This window comes from Pelecanus crispus, chromosome 14, assembly GCF_030463565.1.
Source record: "Pelecanus crispus isolate bPelCri1 chromosome 14, bPelCri1.pri, whole genome shotgun sequence".
NCBI classification, from domain to species: Eukaryota; Metazoa; Chordata; class Aves; order Pelecaniformes; family Pelecanidae; genus Pelecanus; species Pelecanus crispus.
The window spans coordinates 176,904-202,810 of record NC_134656.1 but is presented as its reverse complement, the minus strand read 5'-3'; the positions used below and the strand labels follow the sequence as shown (position 1 = coordinate 202,810).

Sequence of the window (25,907 nt, the reverse complement as noted above, 5' to 3'; positions counted from 1 at the left end):
CGCCGGCGCCGCCACGGGGGGAGGCGAGGGGCCGCGGAGGGAGCGGGAGCGGGGGGGGGGGGGGCGAGGGCGGCCGCGGGGCCGGGCGGGCGGGGGAGCGGGCCTGAGGGGTCGCGGCCCTGAGGGGTCGCGGCAGCGGGGCCGGAAGGGCCGCGGGTGACGTCGGCGCGCGGGGGCGGGGCGGGGGGAGGCCCCGCCTGAGCTGGGCGGGACCCGCGCCGGTGACGCGGCCGCGCAGGGGGGGCTGCGCGGAAAGAGGCAGAGGCGGCGGCAGGCAGCGGAGCGCTACTGGTTATTATTGTAATGCGATGGGGGGGCGGCCCCGCAGCAGCAGGCCCGCGGCCCCGCCGCCCAGGGCCGGGAGCGGGGCGGCGGGGCGCGCCCGGACGCTTGCGCCCAGCGCCGGCTCCGTGCGAGTAACGACAGCGCCGGCCGCCCCGAGCGGCCCCTGCGGCGCCGTCCCCCTCAGCCGTAGTGGTACACGAAGTCATAGCTGCTCGGCTCCTTGGGGATGGGTGGCGGCGCCTCAGGGATCTGGATGTTCTCCAAGTCCAGCAGCCTCAGCTTCATTTCCATGCTCAGCAGTGTGTCCAGGTCACTTTTAGTCAGCTCACTGGACATGTCCTTCCCCAAGAGAGCATTAAGCCCATCAATCCAGATACAGTACTGCAGAAAAAAAGGATAATTTACAACTCCAGGCATAAGTGATAGGTTATGTTGAATCTTTCCGTCCGTGCAACAATTAGAGATACTCCTATGCAGCTCCAAAATAGGAAACGTGAGGGAGTTAACCGATGGGGGGGAAAAAAAACCCCAACCCCGAAACAGTGGCCACAGAGATTTCCAATAGAAGTTAGAAGCCTAGAGGTAAGCATGACCCCATGGCTCTAGGAGAGGGCCAAGAGCTTCTGTTGTGGCATAGCAACAGAAAAAGCAAAACTATTTTAGGCATCAGTGTCTCATGGAATGGGGAAAAAGCAACAACTGACTGCACAGGAGGAAAGAAAGCAGCAAAGGAAATTAGCGTAGGAATTTTTTTTTTTTTTTAAAAAACAGAAAGATAAAAAACCCCCAAAACTATTCACACTAAGCATCAGCAACATTTTCTAAGAATCACAGAATCGTTTAGGTTGGAAAAGACCTTTAAGATCATCCAGTCCAACCATAAATGAGAAAATCTTTTCTGCCACACTTCTGAAGGGCTATTTTCAATTTTTGTTTCAACATTATGATATAGCTGTAATGAGCATGAAAGAACAATCGCCAGAGTAGCTACAGGAATTACAATTAAACCCAACCAAAATGCTAAGTTTGCACTTAAAGTGAAGCAGCCCTACGTCAGAAGTTTTCCTGGTTGTCAGCCTAAACTTACGAACCTAGTGGGAGACATCTTGCTCAAGTCTTTAATGAGAAGCACTTAATCTCTGCAGTTAATTTGCTTTATATTCTACTGCTTAACCACTATGTTTCTTACCTCATATTTATTAGGTGCAATGAAGTTCAAGGTCTCATCAGGATCGTATAATATCGAGAAGGCCAATTCTAACACTTCCTGAATGGAAAAGAATCTTTCACTCATTGAACAAATATCACAGCACCTTCTGCCTGCTAACCCAACAAGAGAAGCTGCCATGCTGCAGCTCAGTGCACTTTCCCGTATCAGTATTCTGAGCAACTCTGAATAGCCTGTAGCACAACCAGACCATGCTCACAGCACCTAGCAATCACAAATGAGTACTAGGAAAAGGCCCAGATATGAGATGGGTTTTGTAAACAATACACCCGCAGTGTGGAAGACCATTTGCTCCTGTTGCCTGCTCTCACAGTCCTCAACTCTGCCGCATTGGATATTAATTACAGGCAAAAAGGGAGCACTTACCTTGTTCTGTTTCAGTGCACTTTTCTCCTTCATGTGTGGACAATCCTTCCCTGTGACAATGGCTTTGATGTCTGCAACTGGAACTAACAGTGAAAAAGTAAAACTCACAAACAAGAAATTTTAACCATGAAAAGGCAGAATTTTGTTTTGTCTTTGCAACTGAGCATTGTTCCTGCTCTTGTAGCTCGCTACTGCAGTTTTCCAAAACATGTTACCGGTAACACATCCCTACAGTTAGCTGTTACAAGAAATACCAAACAATTCCAAGACTCAAAGGACTTGGGTGAGGACCAAAAGTTGACCTCATCTCAGTCAGGGCTTCAGCCACAGCTCTTCTCTCATCGCTAGGATGGTACTCATAACAGCCTCTAGAAGGCAGAGCACAGAACATTGCACAGCGTGCTCAGAGCAGTAATCAGGACTTACTTTTTTCCTGTAGAGATTCAAAGGTCACTTCTCCCTGGGCATTATCTTCCAGATCTCCATAGTGTAGCACCTTGTGATTCAGAGCCAGGCGACAATACCAAAATCTTTCTGGAACACACATCAAGTAGAGTAAGCTGAGCAAGATCATTCACATAAGGTCTTACAGACACTACATTATAGTCATCCCACCCAATCGTCTACTCCTCCAATTCCTCAGCGCTGCTTCCCATTCATGAGGGGATGGCAGTATCTAAGAAACGCACATCTCTTCCGTCCCAAGCTACTGACTGGTATAGACAGCCCAGGTAACAAGCTTTTCTTTCTGGCAACACGCCTGCTGACAGATTAACCCATTAGATCTTATTTGCCTACAGTTCTTCACAAGAAAAAATGCAGTAGACGCTATCACCTTACCTTGTCTTCTGCGATTTCCAATTTTTCGAAAGCTACTTCCCTCACAAAGCCTGTTCAGGCGCTGTTGCTTTATCAGCTCCAAGATCTCAGGTTGGATTTTCTCTCTCAGCTCCCTGGCAATCAAATATGGAAGAGTAAGCAGAAAATGGAGATAACAGCAGGCAGAGAAGGCAACTGGTTTGTTAGGCACTTACACAATAGGTGGTGACTGGAAGTCATCTTGGCTCATTCTCTCAGACTGGCGAAGTCGCAGAATCTCAGAATAGCTCAGGCTGCGCAGTTTGCTCTTGAACTGGTCCAAGGAGTTTGGTTTAGAGGGGAGAGCCCGTGTGATCTGTTCCCTCACAACCTGCATAACCTAAAGAGGTTGGGCAGGGAGAAAAGCAAGTCACATTCTTGCTGTTTAATGGCAGCAGAGTGGCAGCAAAGAACTGACATAGAATAACCGGGGCCAGGAGTGTCGACGTACTAGTGACTTTGAAGATCCAGAAGAACAAAGAATGACCTCAGGTCATACCAAATAAAAATTGGACCATCCTCCCTTACAGCCCACATCAATGCCCTGTCATACCTTCTGCGCCTTACTCTTTAACCAAGTGTACAGGCTGAGTGAACACGTGCTGTTCTGCAAAAGATTCTACAAAAATACCTCTTCTCCACTCTGACCTTATTAAAATCTTCTGCTGTCGCCCTCATTTCTTTCCAGGTCTTGTTCAATAGCTGGATGCAGATGGCAAATAGCTCCTCAAATGCACGGTCATGGGTGAAAAACATGGGGTGATAGTCATTCCGGCCTTCATTGGCTTCAGGAAGAAACAGAAGCCACAACCATGTGAGCATATTGCACAAGAGCTGCTAAGAGTAACTAAAATCCACTACAGTGACAGAAACCTGACGGTGTACAATAGTACTACAACTCAAAGAGATTAAGACAGTTCGATGCTTTGTCTCCTCATAGACAGTCTATGTTGGGAATGGCAACTATCCCCACACGTTACCATGCAAGCCTCTGTGACTCATGTGCCCTTTTCATACTAGTCCCCGCAAACGACTGCTTGCAGTTGTTTCCCACTCTCCTCTGGCAGAATTTCTTATAGTGGTATACTGTCTCAGAATGCTGTTTTGAGACTGTCAGAGCTACTAAACTTTTCTCAAGTTTATGATGGTTTCTAGGGTGTTTTCTTCATACAGCAGCCTGCTGAAGCTTCAGGAAGTTGAAGCCTTGCACTTGTGCCAGTTTTTCAGGAGAACCAGGGTGCACACAAAAAAATTTCTTTCTTTACTTCAATACTGGTATTATCACTGGGACACTGACAGTGCAACCCCAAACTCCCCCTGTCCTTACATAGCAGAAGTGAGATCGCAGTACAAATGCTTGTGAATATCGGTCAGCCTGTAAGCTACTTCCAGAAGCATAAGCCCAGCAACCTGGAAAGCTGGGGTAATATATCGTACTTACGGAGTTCCCCAACTTGCAGGATCTCACAAAGCATCCTGGTAAGCTCAATGGCACTGCGCCCAAAGGGACACTCATGTTTATCTTCTCGACTGCTGTTCTCCAGAACAATCTACAAGAAGAGGATGCGACACACATTCAGAAGACCTGCTGAGGTGTTGGTATCTGCAAAAAACAGCAGCTTCGCTTACTCTGATATAGGTGTCCTGATGAAATTTGGCCAAGTAGAGCATGTTGTCCAATGCCAGCATCCCTGGAGGAGTCTGAGTGAAATCCATGGCTGGATTGATGTGATTCTGTGAAAAGAGCGTGTAGAAAGAACCCAAAGAAATTAGCTCAAAGAAATTGCGTGAGAACCTTTTCTGAATGAATTTTACAACCGCCTGTCCATCAAGCACTCCCTCACATCTATCCAAGAGGTAACCTTGGACACCTGCTGACAACACTATCCGAACTTTCTAGAAGAGAGGGTGATTCCAAGTTCTTCATAGAATAGGCGCATATGGTAAGTAAATATCTCCAGAGAATGTGCCTAACGAGCCCTGGCATTTAACCAGTCAGCAAGTTCATAATGATCTTCCCTGGGAGTCTGAGTGTAGCTGAATTTCTAAAACTCAGATACAGAAGTATGGTAAAGCAAACAGCTATTTCCGTTCCTTATTTCCCCACAACTCTGATGGAGACCGCTTAGATTGCCTTTACATGCTTTACAGTCAGCACTCTCTCTAGATGCATACAGTGAATCCCAGCATCTTGTAGTCCTTTGTGTACATGGCTTTGCGTTTTTCTGTTCCACTGCCAGGGACGGTGTTGCTGTCAGACTCCGCATCAAATGCAATTCTTCTCAACTCAAATATGATGTCTCTCTGTGCCTGAAGGACAGAAGGCAAGGAAATGGTAACATGATCAATCACTGAGGCAGTATTTTCACATAACGCACAGTCCCACCTCTCTCTCCAGAGCTCACGCAGTGAATAGACAGATGCCAGAGGTCATTAACATTACATAAGAAGAGGCAATCCATTTCAAAATGGCAAGTTTCAGTATATTGGGTAAAGCAAAATATTTGTTTGCATTTTTCCTTTAACTGCCCCAAGTTTAGTTAAAGGCAATTTCTAGGCATTCAGATAATGCGAAGGCATTTCTCACTCAAGATTACAATGCATCTAAGAACTGAGTAACAGACACCTTAAAAACACCCAGCTTCCTTATATACTGCAAGGAAATGGATAAAAGGATGTGCTCTCCATAGAGGCAGAGTAATCAGTTTGGGCATCACACTGGCCAAGAAAGGAATATATGGCTTTGTCCTGGTTTTGGCTGGGATAGAGTTAATTTTCTTCCTAGCAGTTGGCATAGTGCTGTGTTTTGGATTTAGGATGAGAATAATGCTGATAACACTGATGTTTTAGTTGTTGCCAGGTAGTGCTTACACTAGTCAAGGACTTTTTCAGCTTCCCATGCTCTGCCAGGTGCACAAGAAGCTGGGAGGGGGCACAGCCAGGACAGCTGGCCCAAACTGACCAAAGGGCTATTCCATACCATATGACATCATGCTCAGTATAGAAACTGGGGGGAATGGGCTGGGGGGCAGTGATCGCTGCTCAGGGAATGGCTGGGCATTAGTCAGCAGGTGGTGAGGAACTGCATTGTGCATCACTTGCTTTCTATATTCTTTTACCATTATTATTATCTTCTCTTCCTCTGCTGTCCTATTACAATGCCTTTATCTCAACTCATGGGTTTTACTTCCCCCCCCCCCCCCCCATTCTTTCCCCCATCCCAGGGGCGGGAGGGTGAGCGAGCAGCTGTGTGGTGCTTAGTTGCCGACTGGGGTTAAACCACGACAGGCTGCCAGTGACCACTTACATCTCTAAAAGGCCCACAGCATACAGCAGGATAGTCAGGAGCGTACCCTAATCTCAAGGACTATGATGTGAGTGGTTTTGAAACTTTATGCACCACCTACTGCAAATTCTATGGAGCTAAGCAGCTCAGGAATAAGGCCCCTTGTATGTCCTATTCTATCACATCTTATTCAGCTCTAACAGCAACCTGATCATTGGGATCCATCTTGGTCATCATTCTCTCTTCCAGGAGGTTAAAGGTCAGGACCTGTAGCACATACAGCTGATGTGCCATTTCTGTTTTAATTGGGCGGTTTCCTCTTATCACATGCTGCAAAATAAAAGATAGGGTAGAAATGAAGAGAATACAAATAAAAACTGAGGTATTAGCTGTAGACAAATGCGAGGCTGCATGTACATCTCTGTTTATGAAGATTCAGCTGTTTAACCTCCATATTCCATCAGAAGCGTAATGATAATGCTCTGTAACAGCAGAAAGAAGCATCCTGATAACTCCCTTTTGAACAAGTGGCTCCAATTTCACCTTTGAAAGAGTCACTTTTCTGGAAGTGCCCTGAGGGCAGCAGAATTTACACTCTGCACAAGTGAAACCTCTATTGAGAGAACATTAGGAAGCACTGTGTCATTCCAGACATACTTACATTCAGGATTATAGACCTCAGGTGCTTCTGGGCAAATGCATTAGCCATTTCCTGTTGTGGAATTTAGAGACGAAATAACATGAGTGAAATATAAACAAAAAGCCCACATTGTGCAGAAAGGAGAGAAAGAAGGAAGCTTATGAATTGGAGATAGCACTGGCACACAACAAAGTGCTTTCACTACAGATTGTCAATTTAGCATGGCATCTCACCACAAAGCAAGCATCAAGTTGGGATGCAAGGGTCATCTTTACCATGGCACAACTCATGGATGGCTCCCCTACAAAACATCATTAATGTGGAGAAAGGCACTAGGGTAGTCACAGGACAGAAGAAAATTTAGCTTAACATTGGACATCTAATGATACTTCAATATCAGGAGATATGGCAGCAGGAAGCATACTGTGGGTTGCCCAGAAAAATCTGTCATCTACACGAGGTTCCTTCAGTTAGCATTTCACAACTTTCTATACCTAGGTATACACCCAATATAACAAGGGCTAGAGGATGCAGTTTTCAGGTCTCCTCCCTCTCAAAAACTCTCCCTCTGAAATTTACATTTCCTTTGTCTCAGTTCCTAAAGAGATGTTTAGAAGTCAATTTAAGGGCAGTCTGCAGAAGCACTTCAGTTTACAAAAATAAGGGGTAAATAATTTTCATGCTTAAAGGAAAGCTTCCAGTTTCCTTCTTTACTGCATGGCTTCCTTCCCCAGTGAGGAGGGTTTCCCAACCATCAAGTCATGATGACAAACAGTCACAGCAGATGCAAGTATCTGCTGCAAGCCTTCAGTTCCAGGACTAATTACACACACACCTGCAAAAAAAAAAAAATCTAACCTGTGCTTTCCTTGTAAATAGTGAAGATGCACTTTTTAAAATACCAGCGATGTCATTATACCTGCTAGAAGAATGGCACGAGTGCTAATGTCAAGATGGAATATTATCAGAAGTTTGCTGTTATAAGCAAAATCTTTGGGTAAGAAAAAATCTGTTGGGCAATACATAATCTGGAAGATGTCCAAAGGAACTGCCAGTCTGAGATCTCTTCACATTCCTATGCAGTGTACATTGAGAATTGGAAGCAGATGTGCAGTCTTAGACAACTGCACTCAATCAGCTGTACATTCTGAGCAATCCAAGACTGTTCCCACTGCTCATATCAACCCTGCTCTTGACAGGCTTTATAAGGAGTCCGGTAAAATGTGTATATTAGCCTCATTCCAAGTCCCTATTATCACTTTTGCTCCAGACAGAAACCTCCTAAACCAAGAAAGTGATATGCTGGCTGATAGCCAAGCCATAACGGCTGCAAGTTCAGCAGCACTCATGCTACAACCAAAATGAGTCAGCGCTTGAGTGGAAGATATCTAAGAAGCATCTAGATGAAGCAGGAAATGGTTTCAGAGATTACACACTGCCCTCTGAGTCATTATTTTTTACTATGATTCATGAGATGTAGCACTGAGAATAGAACAAGGCCTGCTGTTAGGATTTGTTCATGCATACAACACAAAGAATCCTTACTCTGAAGGAATTAGTTTGTACATGGGATGAAGTAACAGGTGACTGAAGCAGATAAACAGTGGGAAGGACAAAGACAATTAAACAATTCTAAATAGCATAGTAAGAAGCATGAGCACGCACACAGTCTAACCACTGCTAAGGGATCTATGTTCTGCTGAGAGTCCAATGATGCCCACTTTGCTGCTTGACGGGGTCACAGAATCACAGAATCATTTATGTTGGAAGAGACATCTTGAGATCATCTAGTCCAACTCCCCTGGTTCAAGCAACATCAGACAGAGCAGGCTGCACAGGACTGTGTCCAGTCAGGTTTTCAATACCTCCACTGATGGAGACTCCACAATCTCTCTGGGTAACCTGTTCCAGTGTTTGATCACCCTCATATTACTTTTTTTGTTGTTGCTGTTTGTGTGTGTCTGTGTGTGAAGGTGGAATTTCCTGGGTTTTAAGCTATGGCCATTGCCTCTTGTCCTGTCAGCAGACACTACTGAAAAGAGAGAGGCTCCCTCTTCTTTATTTCCTTCCATCAGATATTTAGACACATTGACAAGAACCCCCTGAGCCTTCTCTTCTCAAGATTGAGCAATCCCAAATCTCGCAGCCTCTATTCATACAAAAGATATTCCAGTCCCTTAATCATCTTCATGGCCCTTTGTGGTCATGTGGATTGTATTCGGGGGGTGGGGGTGGTAGGAAAAAAAGAAAGGAAGTGAAAGATCCCTCGGAATTTAGTTTGCTATGGAGTTTAGTATCTTGGGTAAATCACCAACAGAGGAGTATGTTCTTCCTTATTTTCATGTGTTAAGCATATCCATTAATTTTAGAAATTATGTAATATTTATTGAGACCATAGTTTCCCCTCTGAAGGCACTGCATCCTTGGTAAAAGTGGAGCATTCTCTGTGCCACCCAGAAAATCTAAAAAACGTACCAGAATCTCAAGATACAGAAGGTTCCAAATCAACCTATTGACAAGACCGGTGATTCCCCTGGAGATAGCATGGGGCAAAAAACATTCTTATAGTACAATTCCCGAAGGGAGAAGTCACAGATTAGGCATAATATATGCCCTAGCCCCCAATCAGCACTAAGTTTTGTGGCTGCTCTTCACAGACAAACAGCTCTACCTTTAGAAGGACACAGTTGGATATGAAACTGTCATTAACAGAAGTGAGATTTGGGGTATAAACTCAGGCTGTAGTAAGTTTAAGGAGACCCAGACTGATAAAGAACTGGTTCTAATTTTAAAATTGGTTCACCTGGTCAGTCTTGTAGTATCAGTTTCCTTTTATGATCATCTTTATTTATTGTCTTGTGTGCACAGTAAGTCATTCAAGTTTTCTCCTGCTACTGATTCTTCTCCCCTTCACAATCTGAGTACATCCCCAGGCGTCCTCCCGCCCTTCTCCCTAGCTCAGCCACTATCTGAAGCCTGTATGCATCATTTCTGAGATACAAGGAGGCATAACTGGAGAAAAGCTAACATGCCTACAGTTCCGTATGACCAGCCCTCAGGCTTGAGTTACTTACAGTGATGGGCAGGTCTAGTGGGTTAAGCAGCTTGTCCTGCTGGCAGAAAGCAAAAAAAGGCACAAAGAGAAGCAGACAGGATTTAGCTCGGAGTCCAGAAATAGGGCACAAACGGGGCACTAGAGAAGAAAGGCTTAACACAGCAAAGCTACACAATACAGACATATGCACATCTTGCACGTAGCTGAGATCTTGGGAGCTTCCTCAGAGCAGGACAGGTGTTTCATTTCTCACATCTGCCAGTGGGAATGTCCCCCTATGACTTAAGAAAGGTTCCTTTTTTGGGGGAGGGGGAGGTGGGGTTTAGCAAGTACATACAACCCCAAGGACTCTACCCAGCCTACCTCTCCCATACGGAATTAACTTTCTTAAAAAAAAAATTTCCATGCTGTATAGAGGATTACTTTCTGTCTCTCAAGGCCTTTCAGATTCCTTTCTGATCACCTTCTAAACATAGATGTGCTGCTCCAGAACACGTTATTAATGGGATGGTACTTTTCCTCCTATGTTGCCATACCGAAACAGCTACATAAGTTCTTGGCAAGGACCAAGGTCTGCCTTGCCCAGGCAATATGATTTCCAAGGCATAAAGTAAACAGCCAGCCAGTAACCAGTATTCAGGTTTAAAGTCAAAAAGCAGGAACAAACCTGTCTCTTGTCCTCAGGTGCCTTCAGGAAGAGGGCATTGATCAGGGCAATGGCATATGTCTGAATCTCTTGGTTTGAGCTGCAGAAACAAAAATGGGAGGATCGTAAGAGAACAGACAGCATAGAACATTATAGCTTGCTGCTTCACCTGCACTGTAAGAACATTTACTACAGCTGTCTTGCATTTCAATGGACAAGCAGGATTCAGGTAATGTATTTTCATGCCATCCAAGTCTTCACAAGGCCTGCAAAAAGCTGACAGAAATTGCTAACTGATAGCTCCATTATTCAGAAGATAGTGCAGATTGCAGCCCAGCAGAGCTCAGAGTTCAGCACCACCACAGTTTGTTTCCAATGCTGAAACTATCTCTGTAAAGCCTAGTTATACTGCAGTCTGTTATATGGATACAGCTAGAAACTTCTACGGAGCAAGTAATTTTTCTCCCCTATGTCAATGGAAGCTGCCAAACAAATGGAACTAAGGGGGAAGCACGCCTCTCTCTATGGCATTGCCTTCCAACCTCAGTAGTTTGGCCCAACCCACACGTCTTTTTCTTATTATCACCAAAGAGCTTCTTCAGGTAAAGGGCGCTTAGTCCCTTCCTAGAACATGCAAAGCGTGTGGTTTCACTTGTCATGTTTTGAATAAGCTTCCAAATGCTGATCACACTCTTTTCCACCCCCATCTTGATGCTCCATCAAATCCAGTTTTGTTTCTTGCTATACTATTACTCTTGGGAGACTTCTGCAGAACTTCAAGCTCTTCTGATTAACAGAAGTCCAGTGCATCACCTAAATGGATTTGTGTGTGTGTGTATACTTTAAAAAAAAAATAAAAATTAATTTTCATAAAACATCTAAAGCTAAAACATCTTTTAGCTTAAATGCCTATTTTCCCCACTTTGGCATTTATTCCTGGCATATCTCTGGATAACAACCATGTTCTCTCTTCTATTGCTCCCTTCCAGATCTTCTTCATTTTGGTCAATCTGCCCTACTTCAAACATGCAAGTGTTCATGCATCATCCTAGGCTTTCATTGGGCTTGGAAGCTTCCCAGGTCTCTGAAGTCTGTGCCTTCACCTCTTCTACCCTCCTTTTTGGCGTTTGCTGTTCTTTTCACTACACTGCTTGCTTTTTGACACAGCAAAACAATTTTTAAAGTAATTTCTCCTCTTCCAACTCGTCTCTTTCAGACTTGTTTCCGTGGACCTGTTCTTCCAGAACCTATCCTCTGTTAAAGATTGTTCCCTCCTGATAGTCTTGCCAAACAAACACCAGCAAATTCTGACTCACTCTCCAGCCTCCCTTTCTACAATATTCCCTGCATAGATACTTTCTTCAGCAACCGTCTGTGTTCTGGAAGCACTTAAGCATATGAGTACGTCTTGAACAAAGATATTTTGCTTAAACAACTGCACAAGTGTGTTCAGCATTAGGACCAAAACGGTGTTTTACTAAAATAGAAATTACAAAGCTGAAAGAACATACACTCTTTGCAGAACAAAGTTGCTGCAGTGTTAATGAGAAATTGTTTAGCTTTTCTGTTAACCAATTTCAAATGTATAAACACTCTAAGCACACAGGGAAATTGATGCCATATATTGTTTGCACTGTAATTTTGTTAAACTACTGTTCATTGATTAAGGAATATTAATCATATTCACAAATGGTGCTTTTCCACATTTTCAGAATAAAAAGGCTTGAGAAAACAAACAAACAAACAAACAACTACTTAAAGCTCTAACAAATGCATACTTCTTTTCTTATGGAAGAGCAGAACTGACCTAGACAAACAGCCTTAAAAGCCAGATATTAATTTGTCAGTTTGTCTGGAAAGGGAGGGTGGGGGCAAGAAAAGCCATTGTTTTCTTCCTTAATATGCAGGACAAAAACCAGAAGATTTTGAGCTCTTAGATTCTAGTGGAGACAATTTAAAGAGGGGTGAAGGTTACAGATGACTGGATGCAGAAGCTTTGGGAAGTTGTTCTAGTAAAACGCAGGTTTGGTCCTAACACTGAACACACTTGTGCAGTTGTTAAAGCAAAATAATCTTTGTTCAAGACATATACTCATGTGCTTAAGTGCTTCCAGAACACAGAACATATTTTTCCAGGATCTTACTTTTTTTTAAATCTGTTAGAAATCCTGAAGTTCAAGTAAGATGTCATATCAGTAATACTTTAAAAATAGCATCTTTAAGTGTTTTAAAGGATGTATTGTCAAATTAACAGTCATAAAATTGATTTAAATCACCCCACTGTTGGGTGGACACTCACACTTGCAGATGAGAAATGAGCTGCCCCACGGTGATTTCTTCTGCTATCTTCTGATACAGAGTCTGACTGTTTAGCACCATGCTTTCTAGAATGGCTAGGGATCGTTGGAGGATGGAGACATCTACCATAGGCTGACTCACATACCCTGCAATCTAAAAACAGATGAACCAGCAGGTCACCAGATGCTCATCCCGGAAACCTTGTGGTCAGTGAGACAAGCTAAGGGAGACAGGGCTCAGAAAGCAGGGTGCGCTGTGCTTCTCAATGAGCACCCAGCTTCTCAAGAGTCATCTTGCTCTTCCTGGAAGCTGCATTAAAGCACAAAAAGAAATAGCATCCACTCACCCCATTACCCAAACTCACCTGTTTGATGAAGGTTATTGAGACCATGTCCCAAGAGACAATACCATGGTCCATGAGCTCCAAGAAGGCAGTCAGGGTGAAAGCTAACATCTCACTGTAACTGAGAAAATGAAGAATGCAGTTATAAGAGATCTGGTAGCAAGAAAAAAGCCTGTCCAAGCAGAATAAGCTTGATAAGAGAAAAATGTCACCACCTTTTCCTAATAAAACAGGCTACAGTTTGGCAGCTGGGGGAGCAATAAAGTATTTGCATTTGTGAAGATAATTTTATTGTTTTGTGGAATTATCTTTTATTTTTCCTGATTACAAGCACAAATTAAAACTAGGAACAGTAAGTCCCTAGTCCTGCCACCAGAGACTCACAACCACCTGGATCAGTACCTGGCTAGTCAAAGGAATAACAGGAGAAGCAGCAATGCAGTAATTATTCCTGAGCAGTGCAAAGTATCACTACTCAAATTCAACGCTTTCATGTGAGGGAAAAGAAAAACCAAACCCAACCAAAACCCAGCAAAATCCGGACTATTCAGTACAATGACCATCAGTTAAAAAAAGACCAACTTGAAAAGGGGAAAGCTTTTTAAGCTGATCAACTGCAAATTTAAACTATCTGCAAACGCTAGGTTTTTCAACTGTTGTCAGATCTGAGCTCCGGAGTAAATTTATATCACAAAACATGCAAACATTTTTGGAAATTATAGCCCCTCCACACACACACACAAAACCCAAACAAACATGTTTTAACATCAGAGAAAAACAAAGAAAAATTAATTGCCATTCTGTAAGTATTGGGACCTGGTTTGAAACAAAACAAAAACACAGCATGAATTGCGGAAAATTTAATACATAACCACAAGACAGAAAGGTAACAAAGACTGAGGGAAAGATTGCAAAACATGCTGAAAACATATTGGTTGCTAATATATAAGAAAATAGAAGACCTATAAATGTTACGACAATAAGTTATCAAGACTTTAAAAGTGCTTTCAATGAAACAGAACAACTACAGTGGAAAAGCCAAGTGAATTATTTGCATTAGAGTTCACTGTGAATGTGCTTGGGGAAACTTCCAGATCAGAGTTTGTTTTTTTCCAGTTTTTTTTTGTTTGTTTTTTAAGAGAGAAGAAAAGTCTTCAAATTTGTCATTTGATCGTCACTAGAAGGCATTCTGGAACAAGCCATTAATATGAAAAACAGATCTCCAGGACCAGATGATATTCACTGAAGAATTCCAAAGGAACCATGGTAAAACAAAACATTGCCAAACTATTTATTGTGCTCTGCAGAAAGTGGCAAATATAATGCCAATTTTTAGAGAGGACTCAGGCAGGAATCTGAAGGACGTATCAGGCATTTAGGTATTTGTAACCAGAAAGATAGGTGGAATCTATAATAAAAGAATAATACCACTAGAAGAAAAAGAACTATTTAACAGGGAAGAACTGCTACGGCTTTCGTAGAGGGAAGTTATGTTTTGCATCTATATGGGTACTGGGTTTATGTGGCAAGGTTTTGGTAGCAGGGGGCTGCAGGGCAGCCTCTGTGAGGAGTGGCTGGGGCTGCCCGTGTCAGACACAGCTGGTCCCAGACGCCTCTGTGATGAACCCACAACTGGCCAAAGCTGAGCCCATCAGCCAAGCTGGTGGCACTTCTGTGTAAGCATATTTAAGACAGGGTAAAAAAAAATGCTGCACAGCAGCTGTGAGAGAGGGGTGAAAAAACCACGTGAGAGAAACCACCCTGCAGACATCGAGATCAGTGAAGGAGGAGGGCGAGGAGGTGCTCCAGGTGCTGGAGCAGAGATTCCCCTGCAGCTTGTGGAGAGACCACAGGGAAGCAGGTTGTCCCCTGCTGCCTGTGGACCACCATGGTGGAGCAGACATTCACACTGCACTGTGGAGGACCCCATGCTGCAGCAGGTGGAGATGCCCTGAAGGAAGCTGCAGCCTGTGGGGGGGCCCATGCTGGACCAGGCTCCCAGCAGGAGCTGCAGCCTATTGAGAGGAATCCATGCAGGAGCAGGTTTTCTGGCAGGAACTGTGGCCCACAGGGGACCCACACTGCAGCAGCGTGTTCCTGACGGACTGTGTCTTGTGGGGGACCCACACTGAAGCAGTTTGTGAAGGACTGCATCCCGTGGGAGGTACCCCACACTGGAGCAGGGGAAAAGCGAGATCAGGAAGGAGCAGCAGAGGCGAAGTGTTGTGGGCTGACCACAACCCCCATTCCCCATCCCTCCCGCGCAGCTCGATGCGGGGAGGAGGCAGAAGAGTGGGGAGTGAAGGAGTAAAGCTGAGCCCGGAAAGAAGGGAGTGGAGGGAAGGTGGCTTTACTTTTGTCTTTGTTCCTTACCATCCTACTCTATTTTTAATTGACAAAAAATTGAATTAAGTTTCTCCAAGTCAAGTCTGGTTTGCCCAACCCATGAGCTTTTTCATCTTGTTTTCTTCCACTGTCCTGTTGAGGAGGAGGAGTGAGAGTGTGGCTTAGTGGGCAGCTGGCAGCCAGCCGAGGTCAACCCCCCACAATACTGAAGGTCTCTGAACAAATCCAACAAGTAACTGTGGAACTTCATTTCCACACAGTGCTGTAGATATCAAAAGGATAAATTGATTAAAAAAATGAAGAAGAAAAATCTGTGGAAGAAACACCCAAAGGTTCTTAAAACAAAGAGATACAATTTCTGCTCAGGAAACCCAAAAGTTGAAAACTGCTGGAGACTGAAGGCTGGTACTTTCTCTGCTATACTTTCTTTAGCCCCTTCCATTCCCTCAGATAAACAGATCTTTGGCCTTCATAGCAACTCTTCTTATGATGCAGGTCAAAAAGTACTGACCATGCGTACAAGAGCCAGCAACATGCTTGCTGCTGACTGGCGTGTATATGCTGCCAGTTCTACAGGAATGTTCCTCTGTGCAACTGCATGTGGGTTTTTCATAGGATACTGTCGTGGTTACCTTCTCCCTTAGACTGCAGATGAATAACTGCTCGAGGAGATTATGACCACAAGAAAGTTAATAGAAGTGATTTAAATTATCAAGGTGACCTTTCAATGCAAGTTTCACACATCCTAAATGTCTCCTCTTTTGCCTCACGAGGTTTAGCAAACGGCTAGAAAGACTTTGTCTCAATTAATAAATTGGCATTTGCTATGAGGTTAGTTGCTTAATGCCACTTCAGCAAGCAAAATTAGCCCCTTATTTGAGGCCCTGTTCCAGAGGCCTGGAATACAGGAAACTTACTGGGACAGAAGCTTGGTCCCACTCTCCACAAGCCGTGTCAGCACTGTAACCCCTTCCATGTTGATGAACTCTGTGGCAAAGGTCACATCTGCTGAAAGTTTAGCCAGTTCCTTCATGGCATCCAGTCGGGCTTCCATACTGTGCGACTGGATCCTCTCCATCAGCTGGCGAGCTGCCCTGGACTGGGAGGAAAGAGGGATGATGCCAGTTACAGACTAGCCACCTGCAGACCGAGTTCTGCCAGCATCAGCATTCTGTCAGAAGTCTGTGGATGGGCAGAGAGAGCACAGCAAGGGTAGAGAGACACCAGCAATGACAGGATAAGTAGCAGCAGTCAGCAAGTCTAAGATAAGACTAAAAAAAGGTTGCACTCAGCAACAGTTACAGCCAAGCAGGAGGTGAGTAAAATGCTATTTTACATGTTAGTTTAAATGCTTGATTTTCTTCTTGGTGAGGTGAGTGGAGGTGGATACAGAAAAATGGAGCGAGACCATTAAAAAAAATATGATGTTAAAAAAAAAAAATCTCTCATAGATTCAAAGAGAAGCACAAGCTCATTTTGTGTATCCACACGACATTCTGTAAGATTTCTCAGACATAGATCAATGATATCCTCTCAACCACCTCTTGCCCAAATAACTTCTTCCTGTTCTACTCACTCTCAGCTATATGCCATGACACTTGCACAAAAAAGGTTTAAGAATGTCAATAAAAAGGAAGCTGCAGCAAGTCTGCAAAAGACAACTGTTGAGGTCACAATTGCAAGAATTCACTAGGAACAACCCCCTGCATCAAATGTGTCTCTTATTTTAATTTCTGCATTAAGGCACCAGTAGTGTTGCCTTCCAACTGATAATACTAATGGCACTCATATTGAGAATATGCCCGTCAGGTGCTTTACAACATGCTAATCTAGGAGATGCAATAAAAATGTAGACTGGATTTATTTACAGAAAGTCCTATAAAAGAGCAGAGCATCCAAAGGAAAGAAACACACAACAATGAGGAAGGAAAACAAGAGTGTGCGCCTCATTGTGCAGAATGACCCACAACAAAGGTAAGCCCCCTACAATTTAGGGAGAAGGAGAAAGAAAAGTTGAGAGGCAAGAAACAGCCTGTTATACGAGGACAGCTACTGAGAAAAAGAGATGTGAGGAAGCATTTACCGGAGAGACTGCCAGCTGTAGGATAGTTCCATTCTTGATATCACAGCGAGTCTGAAAGAAAACATAAACTTTAAACTGCAGAAAAGTGGGGGGAAAAGAATGCAACTGAATCTACAGTGCACATTTGTATGCCCAAGTAAAAGGGTTCCTGTACCACACAACCCTACTACGGGTATTGAATTGAGTCACTGGGTCCTTGCACCTATGGGCATGCAAAGGGAGAAGTGCAAGGCTCCTCAGCTGAACGACACCATTCAAGTCTGAGTATTTTTGATAGCAGAGATGCTGCCCCTCAAGGATTAGCAACAGTATTATTCCATGACACTTGTCCAAGGCATTCTGCACTTTTGCCCAGGACACAAGCAAATTGCTACCTCTCACACTGACCTGCTCTGTGATGTACAGCTGAGGACCATCAGCATACCGCAAGGTGTAGTACTCGGGGTTTGGCAACGACCACCTGGCAGGGGAAGAAGAAGGATACATAAGCTTCCTCCTCCTCTTTCTTCTGGCTCTCAATTAGGAAGAGGAGTTTGATCCCAGGACGGTGGAAAAGAATTTTCAAGCAAAGCTTTAGCATGTGAAACTAGGTCTCCCAAAGAGGACAGAAAACACCTTCCTGTTGAAGTGGGGACAGGACTTCAGCCTACTTTAAGTCAAGCTCTGTGGAATGTCTGAAGAGGCCTGCACTTCAGGAACAGCAGGATGGGCCAATCCTTGGAGACACTGACCCCAGAGGCATACATATGCACACACTCAGAATTGGAATAAAGATGCAAAGCCCCTGTTTTCCAGATCCTCTTCTTCCCGATTTAAAGCCTGGCCCATTCCGTGGCAAAAACTGGCAGCAGGCAGCATGGATCGTGCTAGCAGTACACTGACCAGCAGCAGAGACTTTCCACAGCACCCCAGCAAGATTTGTCAGGGGTACAGACTTTCTCTGCAAGGGTTCCCAGAGAACTACTCACCCATCACAGACCTCCTTGATGATGGATGCAAGAGGCCTTTTCTAGAAGAGAAAGAGAGAGTCCTCAGTAGCCGTGTTCCTCTCTCCCAGAAACGAATACTGCCCATTTCTATGCTTCCCACATTCCAGCATCAAGGTTGTGGTGCATTTCCTCCCCCATGTAGTTACCAGGTCTCACCTGATCTATTTCCAGCAGCTGGGCATTGGCACCTGGCCACTCAACAGCTACTTTCACAATGTCCGAGGGTGGTGGCATTGCTCCAGACTCCTCCAGGTACCTTTACAACAGCATACACCCCTACACCTGTTGAGAGAAAGGATAGCAAGCAGCTCTCTGAAAACTATTTTGATTGTTACATTGCATCTAGTGCCAAGTTTCAAAACAATACATAAAACCAGCCTTATGGTTTGCTGGACCTGCTAGGGACAGAACATCCAGTGTACCAGAGATCAAGGCCTCATACTAAAATGGCACACTGCGAAATTGCATGCCCAACCTTATCACCTAAGGAATATGTCTGAGACCTTGTTGGGGTACTCACACAAGAAGGAGAGTCACTTTGATCAGCAAAGCCCCATCTGCCACCCACTGTCCGTACTGCCAGGTCAGTTTACAGGACTAGTAAAGCAACAGCTCCCTAGGCTCAGCTACCGTCTGTATGCGAGAGAGAGAACATACTGTCCAGGTAGCCTCCCTCCCATGGGCTGGTGTCTGCTGGTGCCCCATTCATATTTGTCAGATACCTTGATCCACTCAGGATACCCAAACAGGCTCCTAGGCAGAATAGCAGCAGCTAGCTTCATCCCATTCCCTTCCTACAACATCATAACTCCAAAACATGAATATCCATCACAGAAGAAATTTAACTCAGCATTTGCTCTGGAGGTCTACCTTTTACTCCTTTATCTGCCTTAGAGCATAAGTTTGTGTTCAGGGTTTGGTCCCAGACAGGTGTCAGACACGCTGGTTTGTGCTTCATCTGGTAGTAAGGGGCTGTAAAGAAATGCACTTGTTCAGTTCCTTTTTAATCCTCTCCTGGGTGGAGGGAGCAGACCCGTTCTCTCCCACAGAGCCATAGGGAGAAAGTCACATGGGAGAGAGACAACACTTCTTATGAGCGGTTCTCAGAACAAAGGCTTCAAGCTGCCAAAAATGAGATCTGACCGACACAGAAATAGTCCTGTCCTTAAGGACTCCTCCTGTGACTCAACTTCCAGCACAGCCTGAATGAGATGGTAAGCATCCGAAGAACAATTTCCCAGCTCCTATGGAAGCTCCTATTTCTCCTACTGGGGCAACCCAATCCCCCTTTCCCCAAATAGAGATGAGACAGGGCCGAGCTGGGACATTACTTCATGATTAACATACTTTCCTGACTTCCTTGATCAACTGGAAGAGAGATGCTAAGACAGGCTAAGACCTGAAGGGAAACCAGCAGCCTTTGGAATTTTCCTGATGCAAGGCAAGTAAAGAAGAAAAAACTTTTCACGGATCAGCAAAGACCAAGCAGCTGCAATAGATACCTGGCCCAGGAAATCTATCTACATGACTGTCCTGGAAAAGGGAATTTCTATGAAATTAGCTGAGTGTACCACAAAAGGCATCTATGTCTGGCCTGTATAAGATGTTGACCTAGAGATCCACTAGAGATCCACATGTTCTCAATTAATGAAGCTCATATGCCTCTTCCTTCCCTTAGAGAGACTGGTATCACTGCATGGAGAGATATGAAAACTCAGGTACGATAATGTTTCTCTGCATTTGTACACACACAAACCCCTTTATCAGCCCCCTATGACTATCTTCTCACTCCAGTTGAGGCAGCTTCCTCACCTAGAAAAAAAGAATGCTATGATCTCCTGGTGCAGCCTTCTGAGATAGTCACACCGTTGTCATCACTCCTTCCTGCTGGAATTGAGGATGAGGGGTGCAAGTTTAGCATTTCTTTCATAGCACCTCCTAGAAATGCTCAGTGTTATCACCACAGCTAGCCTTGCCCTCAAGTCTCCACCAGATCAGAGATACTTGCTTTACAATGAAGGCACTTGCTGGGGAGAAAAATCAGCCATTCCCCTATTAAAACAAGCATCGTTTACCATGAGAAGCCCTTCTGAAGCTGCCTTGCTCAATTTGCTCTATGCTCAGCACACGTATGGTCTTTGCAGTTCCTGCAAGAATCCAGGAAGCCTGAACTCCAAAGCTATCTGGGGCTTCAGCCAACCCCAAAGGGAGATTGGTATTGCACGCGCGCAGGAACACCATCCTCCTCCACTCCTACGACAGCCAGACTTTGACCGCTCTACCATCCCACCCCTTGGAAAGTATCTGGCAAGCCAGATTTGGAATTTCATGATATTCTGAAAATGCGCAGCTTACCCAAACTCACAGAGATTATTACAGTCAGTAGTCCTTCTGGCCTTCTCTTTCCTTTTTAGCATCAATCCCAAGAGCAGCTTGTTTTCTTAAAACCCATAAAATGACTATAAGATTAAACACGTCTCATGCAGAAAAGTGCCAGTCAAGTTAGGTTCAGCTTTGCCAGTTTCTTAAAATAACATCTCCAACCTTTCAGATAAGCAGCACAGCATTAGCTCAGACTAACTCAAGAAAGAGCTGGCCTCAGAAAAGCAAGACTCAGCGCACTGATCAGGCTGAGCAGGCCTCGGGGGCGATAATAGAAAAGCATTTATATGATTCCTATCGTAAGTTAGAGTCAAGCAGTTACACAAACAACACCTGGTATTTTACTTCCTAATCCTGGAGGGAAGACAACCAAGCCATCTCCTGCTCCAAGATTCGCTCTGGATAAAAATTTCACCACTCTCATCTTGACAACAAAGAGGAAAGCCTGTCCTTCAGAGAAGGTGCAAAACTCCAGGTAAAAAACTCCAGCTTGGATAAGGTGAGGTCACACAAAGAAAGACTGCTCATATGAGAGTTCAGTTAAATTAGCATTTCCAAGAAGCCTTCAAAGCCCACAGGGCTAGACTAATTCACAAACAGAAAGCACCGAGCGTACGCTGTCCTATGGAAACAGTCTCCAAATCTCATGAGCATGTGTTAACATACTCTCCTTTCTTCACAAATTTTGATCATCAGTGTTCTATTCTCTCATTCCCAGACAGAAACATACAATTTACTCTTTGCTAAGAGAGACATGTTAACTTGCAGCAAGTATGTTCTCAAGAGGCCTCTAACCCTAAATGCATACACAGCTGCTGGTGCTGTTTTCATTCCCATTACAATCAGTAAATTGGACTATACTTCTTTCTTCTACCTCACCCTGAAGTAGCTGGTCTTCTTTTGTCCAAAGTAAACTAGGAATTCAGGCAATAAAGCATAAGGAACCCAGGACCAGAACAGCACCTTGCATAAGCAGAGCAAAGCACTTAGGAATCTGCATAAATACAGAAATGCTTTGAACCCAGATATATTTAGAAGATTGCAGCCCCCTGTACAGCAGGCATTATTGGGGTCAGTATCCATAGCAAGCCTACCTGTACCAGCTATCCTCAGCCTGTTCACAAGTCAATGCCCAATACCTGATATTTCTGAGGACAGGAAAAGTCTGCCAAGCATGCCACCCTGCAAGTCAGAAGAGGCCCTCCTGATCCTAAAAATCTGACTTTCTCTAACATCCAATTACAGTGTAATAAAGAGAGAAGGCAGAACCAAGAAGGCCTGCTGAACCAACGTATGCCGTAGCATCAGCCACAAGAATTCAGAGCTTACCCGATCCGTCTGTCTCGCAGACAGGTGAACCAAATAAAACTATGATTCAGTCTTCCTCGCTTCCTTTTCCTGAATTACACACACACACACACACAAAAATAAATAAATAAAATAATTTAGCCTTTCAAATTGCTTTTGCAGCAATAGCTCAAAACAGGGATAACTCATCAACTAAGTCTTTAAGTACACTATGGCAATTACCAGTATACAAGCAGTAGCACAGCTCTGTACATATTCCCCACACAAAGCACCCAATTTGCACGACACCCCCAGATGTGCAGGATGTACAGGTTTCCATCCATTAAGTCTAGAAACAGACAGGCAGTTCCCAAATGGTATGTGATTTCCACTCACTGTTCTCCATTCAGCACCTAAAGCCTCTGATGGCCTAAGCCTGAAAGCCTGAGAAATCTTAGTTATATGGCATAAGCACACGTCATCTCAAATAATCAGACTGGCTTGCAATAACTGAACAGGCAATTACTTCTCCCACAAGTGAACCAACTCATGACTAGAAACCATCTAAACCCATTCAGTGTTCAAGGCACAGCAAATGCAGAATGGAGAGGCAAGGCTCAAAGATCACCTCCTTGAGTATTAAAAACTGAATTTGCAACTCTTAACTAATATACCCATGAGTAATTACCATCTAATTACCACTTCTCCCTTCAGCCTCTTGCAGTACAGTCATAGCCTTTTATTTGTACTGCAACTTACATTGCAAGTTGCTACTGAAGAGTACAAGGAAAAACAAAGATATGCTACAACAAAGATGCCCAGATTACTATAGGTAGAAGCCTTTACAGATCTCCCACTGGTCTTCTTCCTTGCAAAGAACATGCATCATTCAGGGAGAGGAAGTGCACATTAAAACAAAAGCACTGATATTATGGGAAATTCTGCAGAAATCATAGAATCTTTTAGGTTGGAAAAGACCCTTAAGATCATCGAGTCCAATTGTAAACCTAACACTGCCAAGTCCACCACTAAACCATGTCCCTAAGCGCCATACAAATACAAATAAAGTATCCTGTTTCATCAAAAAAAACACTGCAGAGGTTGGCCCACAGCTCCTAGAGGCAATGCATGCTACCTGCAGCTCCCTTGATACCCTCTCCACTGAAAACAGTAACCAACCAAGTTGTATTACACTGCCTTCATCTCTCAAAAAAAGCTTTCACCTGCATGCAAACTCAGAAAGTAACTCCCGTTAGACTATTTCTGCCCCAAACTTCTTGCATAAATAAGCACCCACTCATGGCTGAAAAACATGTTCCCTATTCCAATCAGCATTCAAGGCACAGCAAATACACAGTGGAAGAAATAGAGCTTAAGGACTGTTTCATTGCACAGCAGCACCATGGAACAGATACCACGTGAGCCTACCGAGGAAGAGATTCAAATGCCAAAATGAATTGGCTAAGCAGAACCCAGAGAGGCAGGAATTAAAAATTAAAAAAGGTAGGAAACTCTTCAGACAGTCTGGGTCAAACAACCCTTTGAAGGACCTGTACAGATCAGTGGCTCAGCAGAAGCAGCTTTCCCGAAGAGGGCAATGACTGGACTACAAATACAAAGGGTACTTCAGGTCAGCCTCTTAAGACAAGGTTGTCTGTCAAAAGCGTTCTTTGGAAAGATTTCACTGTATGTCTGCAGACAAGAGAGGTGTCAGATGTTAAATTTTGCAATGGCTATTTGGCAGTGTACCAGTGATATATCTGACAAAATGACTGTTCGGAAGCTCTTGGGAAGAAGCACAGACTGCAATTTTGCGTAACTGTGATTATCAGTCACCTACAGGTCTCTCACAGCGCATTCCTCTCAACAACAGCATGTATGCAATTCTCACAGTTTTATACAGGGAGACAGCAGCCAAGCTGAAATCCATGAAAGATGAATTCACTCTGCTTCTGCAGAGCGAGTTCCTTCATACAAAGCAGTGATGTAGGGGTAGCTGCAAGGCAAGGAGAAATCAGCAGAGCCACTAATAACACACTATTCAAGAGACTTCTGAGAAGCTGCAAGCTGAAACAACTAGAGTATTTTAAACAGAATTTCCCTATTCACAAACTCAATCTTCTTTTCATTACAGATAGAGAACAAAGTGTGCTGCACCCAGAATGAAAATGAGGAGAATGAAAGAACATTCCATGAAAAAGCTGCCTGGTAGAATCCCCCAGTCAACAAGCAAATAGCTACAGCTTCTGAAACCTGTAGATGCAGCAAAACATCCTAGCCAGTTCTCAGCAAGTCCCCAGATGATGGTACCAACAGCCCAAACAAAAGGTGGAAGCGATGTTAGCAGAGCGACTAACTGGACAAGTACGCAGAGAAGACAGCTTCCTCGACCAAGCGGCACAAGAGGGTAGCAGACAGCAGAGTCCAACCCGAGGGCTACGTACAGGTTCCTACGTTGCCTCATATAACAAGCAAAGAGAAACACACTCCTCTAGAGAAGCCAAACAGCCAGGTGGCTCAGGTTCTCCGTCTCGGGAATCCCATGCTCCTCTAAAGGCCTTCCGTGGCTGCGCTTCGGCTGTAAAACACTGAGCCTGTGCTAGACTCTCATCTTGCACATTCCCACACAGCTGGGCGGAGACCATCTCTCGGCAAAGACAGAAACTGATAGCAACAGGCAAAAAGAGAGAACTACTTTTTTATTACTTTTAATCAGTCAAGTGAGCTGAAAGCAGCCAGCCAGTCAGCAACTCCCAGAGCTCGGGTCAAAACTCAGTTTAAGGCGCTAAATATTTTTTCCTGCCGAAGCGCTGCGCGCTTCACGCCTCAGGCCCACTCGGAGAGCGGCGAACTGCGCCCGTCTCGGACGGCTTCTGGGCCCGACCGCGGCCCCTCCCCGGCCTCAGGCCCAGCAGCCGGGGCGGCGCGGCGGCCCCCGCGCACCCGGAGCTGCAGCACAACGGGAGCGCCGGAGGCGGGGAGCGGCGCAGAGCGCGCCCGGCGGCCCCGCGGCTGGCGGCCCCAGGCCAGCGCCTCGCGGCGGGGCGGGCCGCCGCAGGGAAGGGGAGGAAGGGAAGGAAGGGAAGGGCCGCGGGCGCGGCGCTGCAGTGGGCCCGGGAAGGCAGCACCGGCCACCGGGACCGCCAGACCCGAGGCCAGCGCCGCGCCGCGCCGCCCGGCTCCCCGCGGACCTCGCGCAGCTCCCCGCCCCCGCCCGCCGCCCTGCGCTCACCCAGCCCCGCCGCGGCCGCTCCGCGCTCCGGCCGCCCGGCAGCTCCGCCGGCCCCGCCAAGGCGCCGCTGCCCACTGGCCCCGCCGGCTGTCACTCAGCCGCCTCGCCGCCGATTGGCCGCGACACGCGCGTCACGCGCCCGCAGCGCGCTGCCATGGAGACCGCGGGCGGCCGACCCCACCCCCGCGCGTAGCGGGGCGAACCCGCCGGGGCAGCGGCGCGCGCTCCGCCCCCGGTCCCGTCACCCCTCGCGCGTGAGAGCCCGCGTCGGCAGCCCGCTACCGGGCGCCCCTCGGCAGCCTACGCGATTTACGTTAGCCCAGCCTCCCTTGTCCCTGCGCCCCTCCGCTCCTCCGGGGCGGCCGCCACGGGAGGGCTCACGTCAGTGCCCCGTGCCAGCGGTGCCCCGCCTCCGGGCCCGGGTCCCCACCGGCTCACGCAGAGCAGCCTTCCCTGCAGCTGCGCCCGCCGCCGCGCACGGGGCTGCCGGGGAACGCTGGAGCAGCGCCGCGGCCGCGCACGACAGCCGCCCCCCCGAGGGCAGGGCAGGGCCGGGCCCGCTGCGCGGCGCCCTCTCAGCCGG

The 25,907-nt window shown here is 45.7% G+C and overlaps 1 protein-coding gene across 8 annotated transcripts; it reads right to left on the bottom strand.

The window, feature by feature from the left end:
* Window positions 1–463: 463 nt before the first annotated feature.
* Window positions 464–25,661, bottom strand: ELMO2 (engulfment and cell motility 2). Of its 8 annotated transcripts, none has more exons than XM_075721387.1 (23): window positions 25,638–25,661; window positions 22,135–22,203; window positions 19,294–19,395; window positions 18,580–18,705; window positions 18,403–18,443; window positions 17,822–17,894; window positions 17,435–17,485; window positions 16,269–16,450; window positions 13,027–13,126; window positions 12,664–12,815; window positions 10,386–10,464; window positions 6,685–6,735; window positions 6,231–6,353; window positions 4,913–5,047; window positions 4,367–4,471; window positions 4,179–4,287; window positions 3,386–3,522; window positions 2,914–3,077; window positions 2,720–2,832; window positions 2,306–2,413; window positions 1,880–1,962; window positions 1,475–1,552; window positions 464–666 (listed from the first exon to the last, which is right to left on the bottom strand). In XM_075721387.1, the coding sequence occupies exons 4-23, from the start codon at window positions 18,655–18,657 to the stop codon at window positions 466–468; spliced, it is 2,163 nt and encodes a 720-aa protein (XP_075577502.1). In that variant the 5' UTR covers window positions 18,658–18,705; window positions 19,294–19,395; window positions 22,135–22,203; window positions 25,638–25,661; the 3' UTR covers window positions 464–465. The 8 variants fall into 8 exon arrangements, with proteins under 8 accessions (XP_075577502.1, XP_075577505.1, XP_075577500.1 ...); XM_075721390.1 differs by lacking the exon at window positions 25,638–25,661 and adding an exon at window positions 9,738–9,776 and having other exon boundaries at window positions 22,135–23,107; XM_075721385.1 differs by lacking the exon at window positions 25,638–25,661 and adding an exon at window positions 22,336–23,107.
* Window positions 25,662–25,907: the final 246 nt, after the last annotated feature.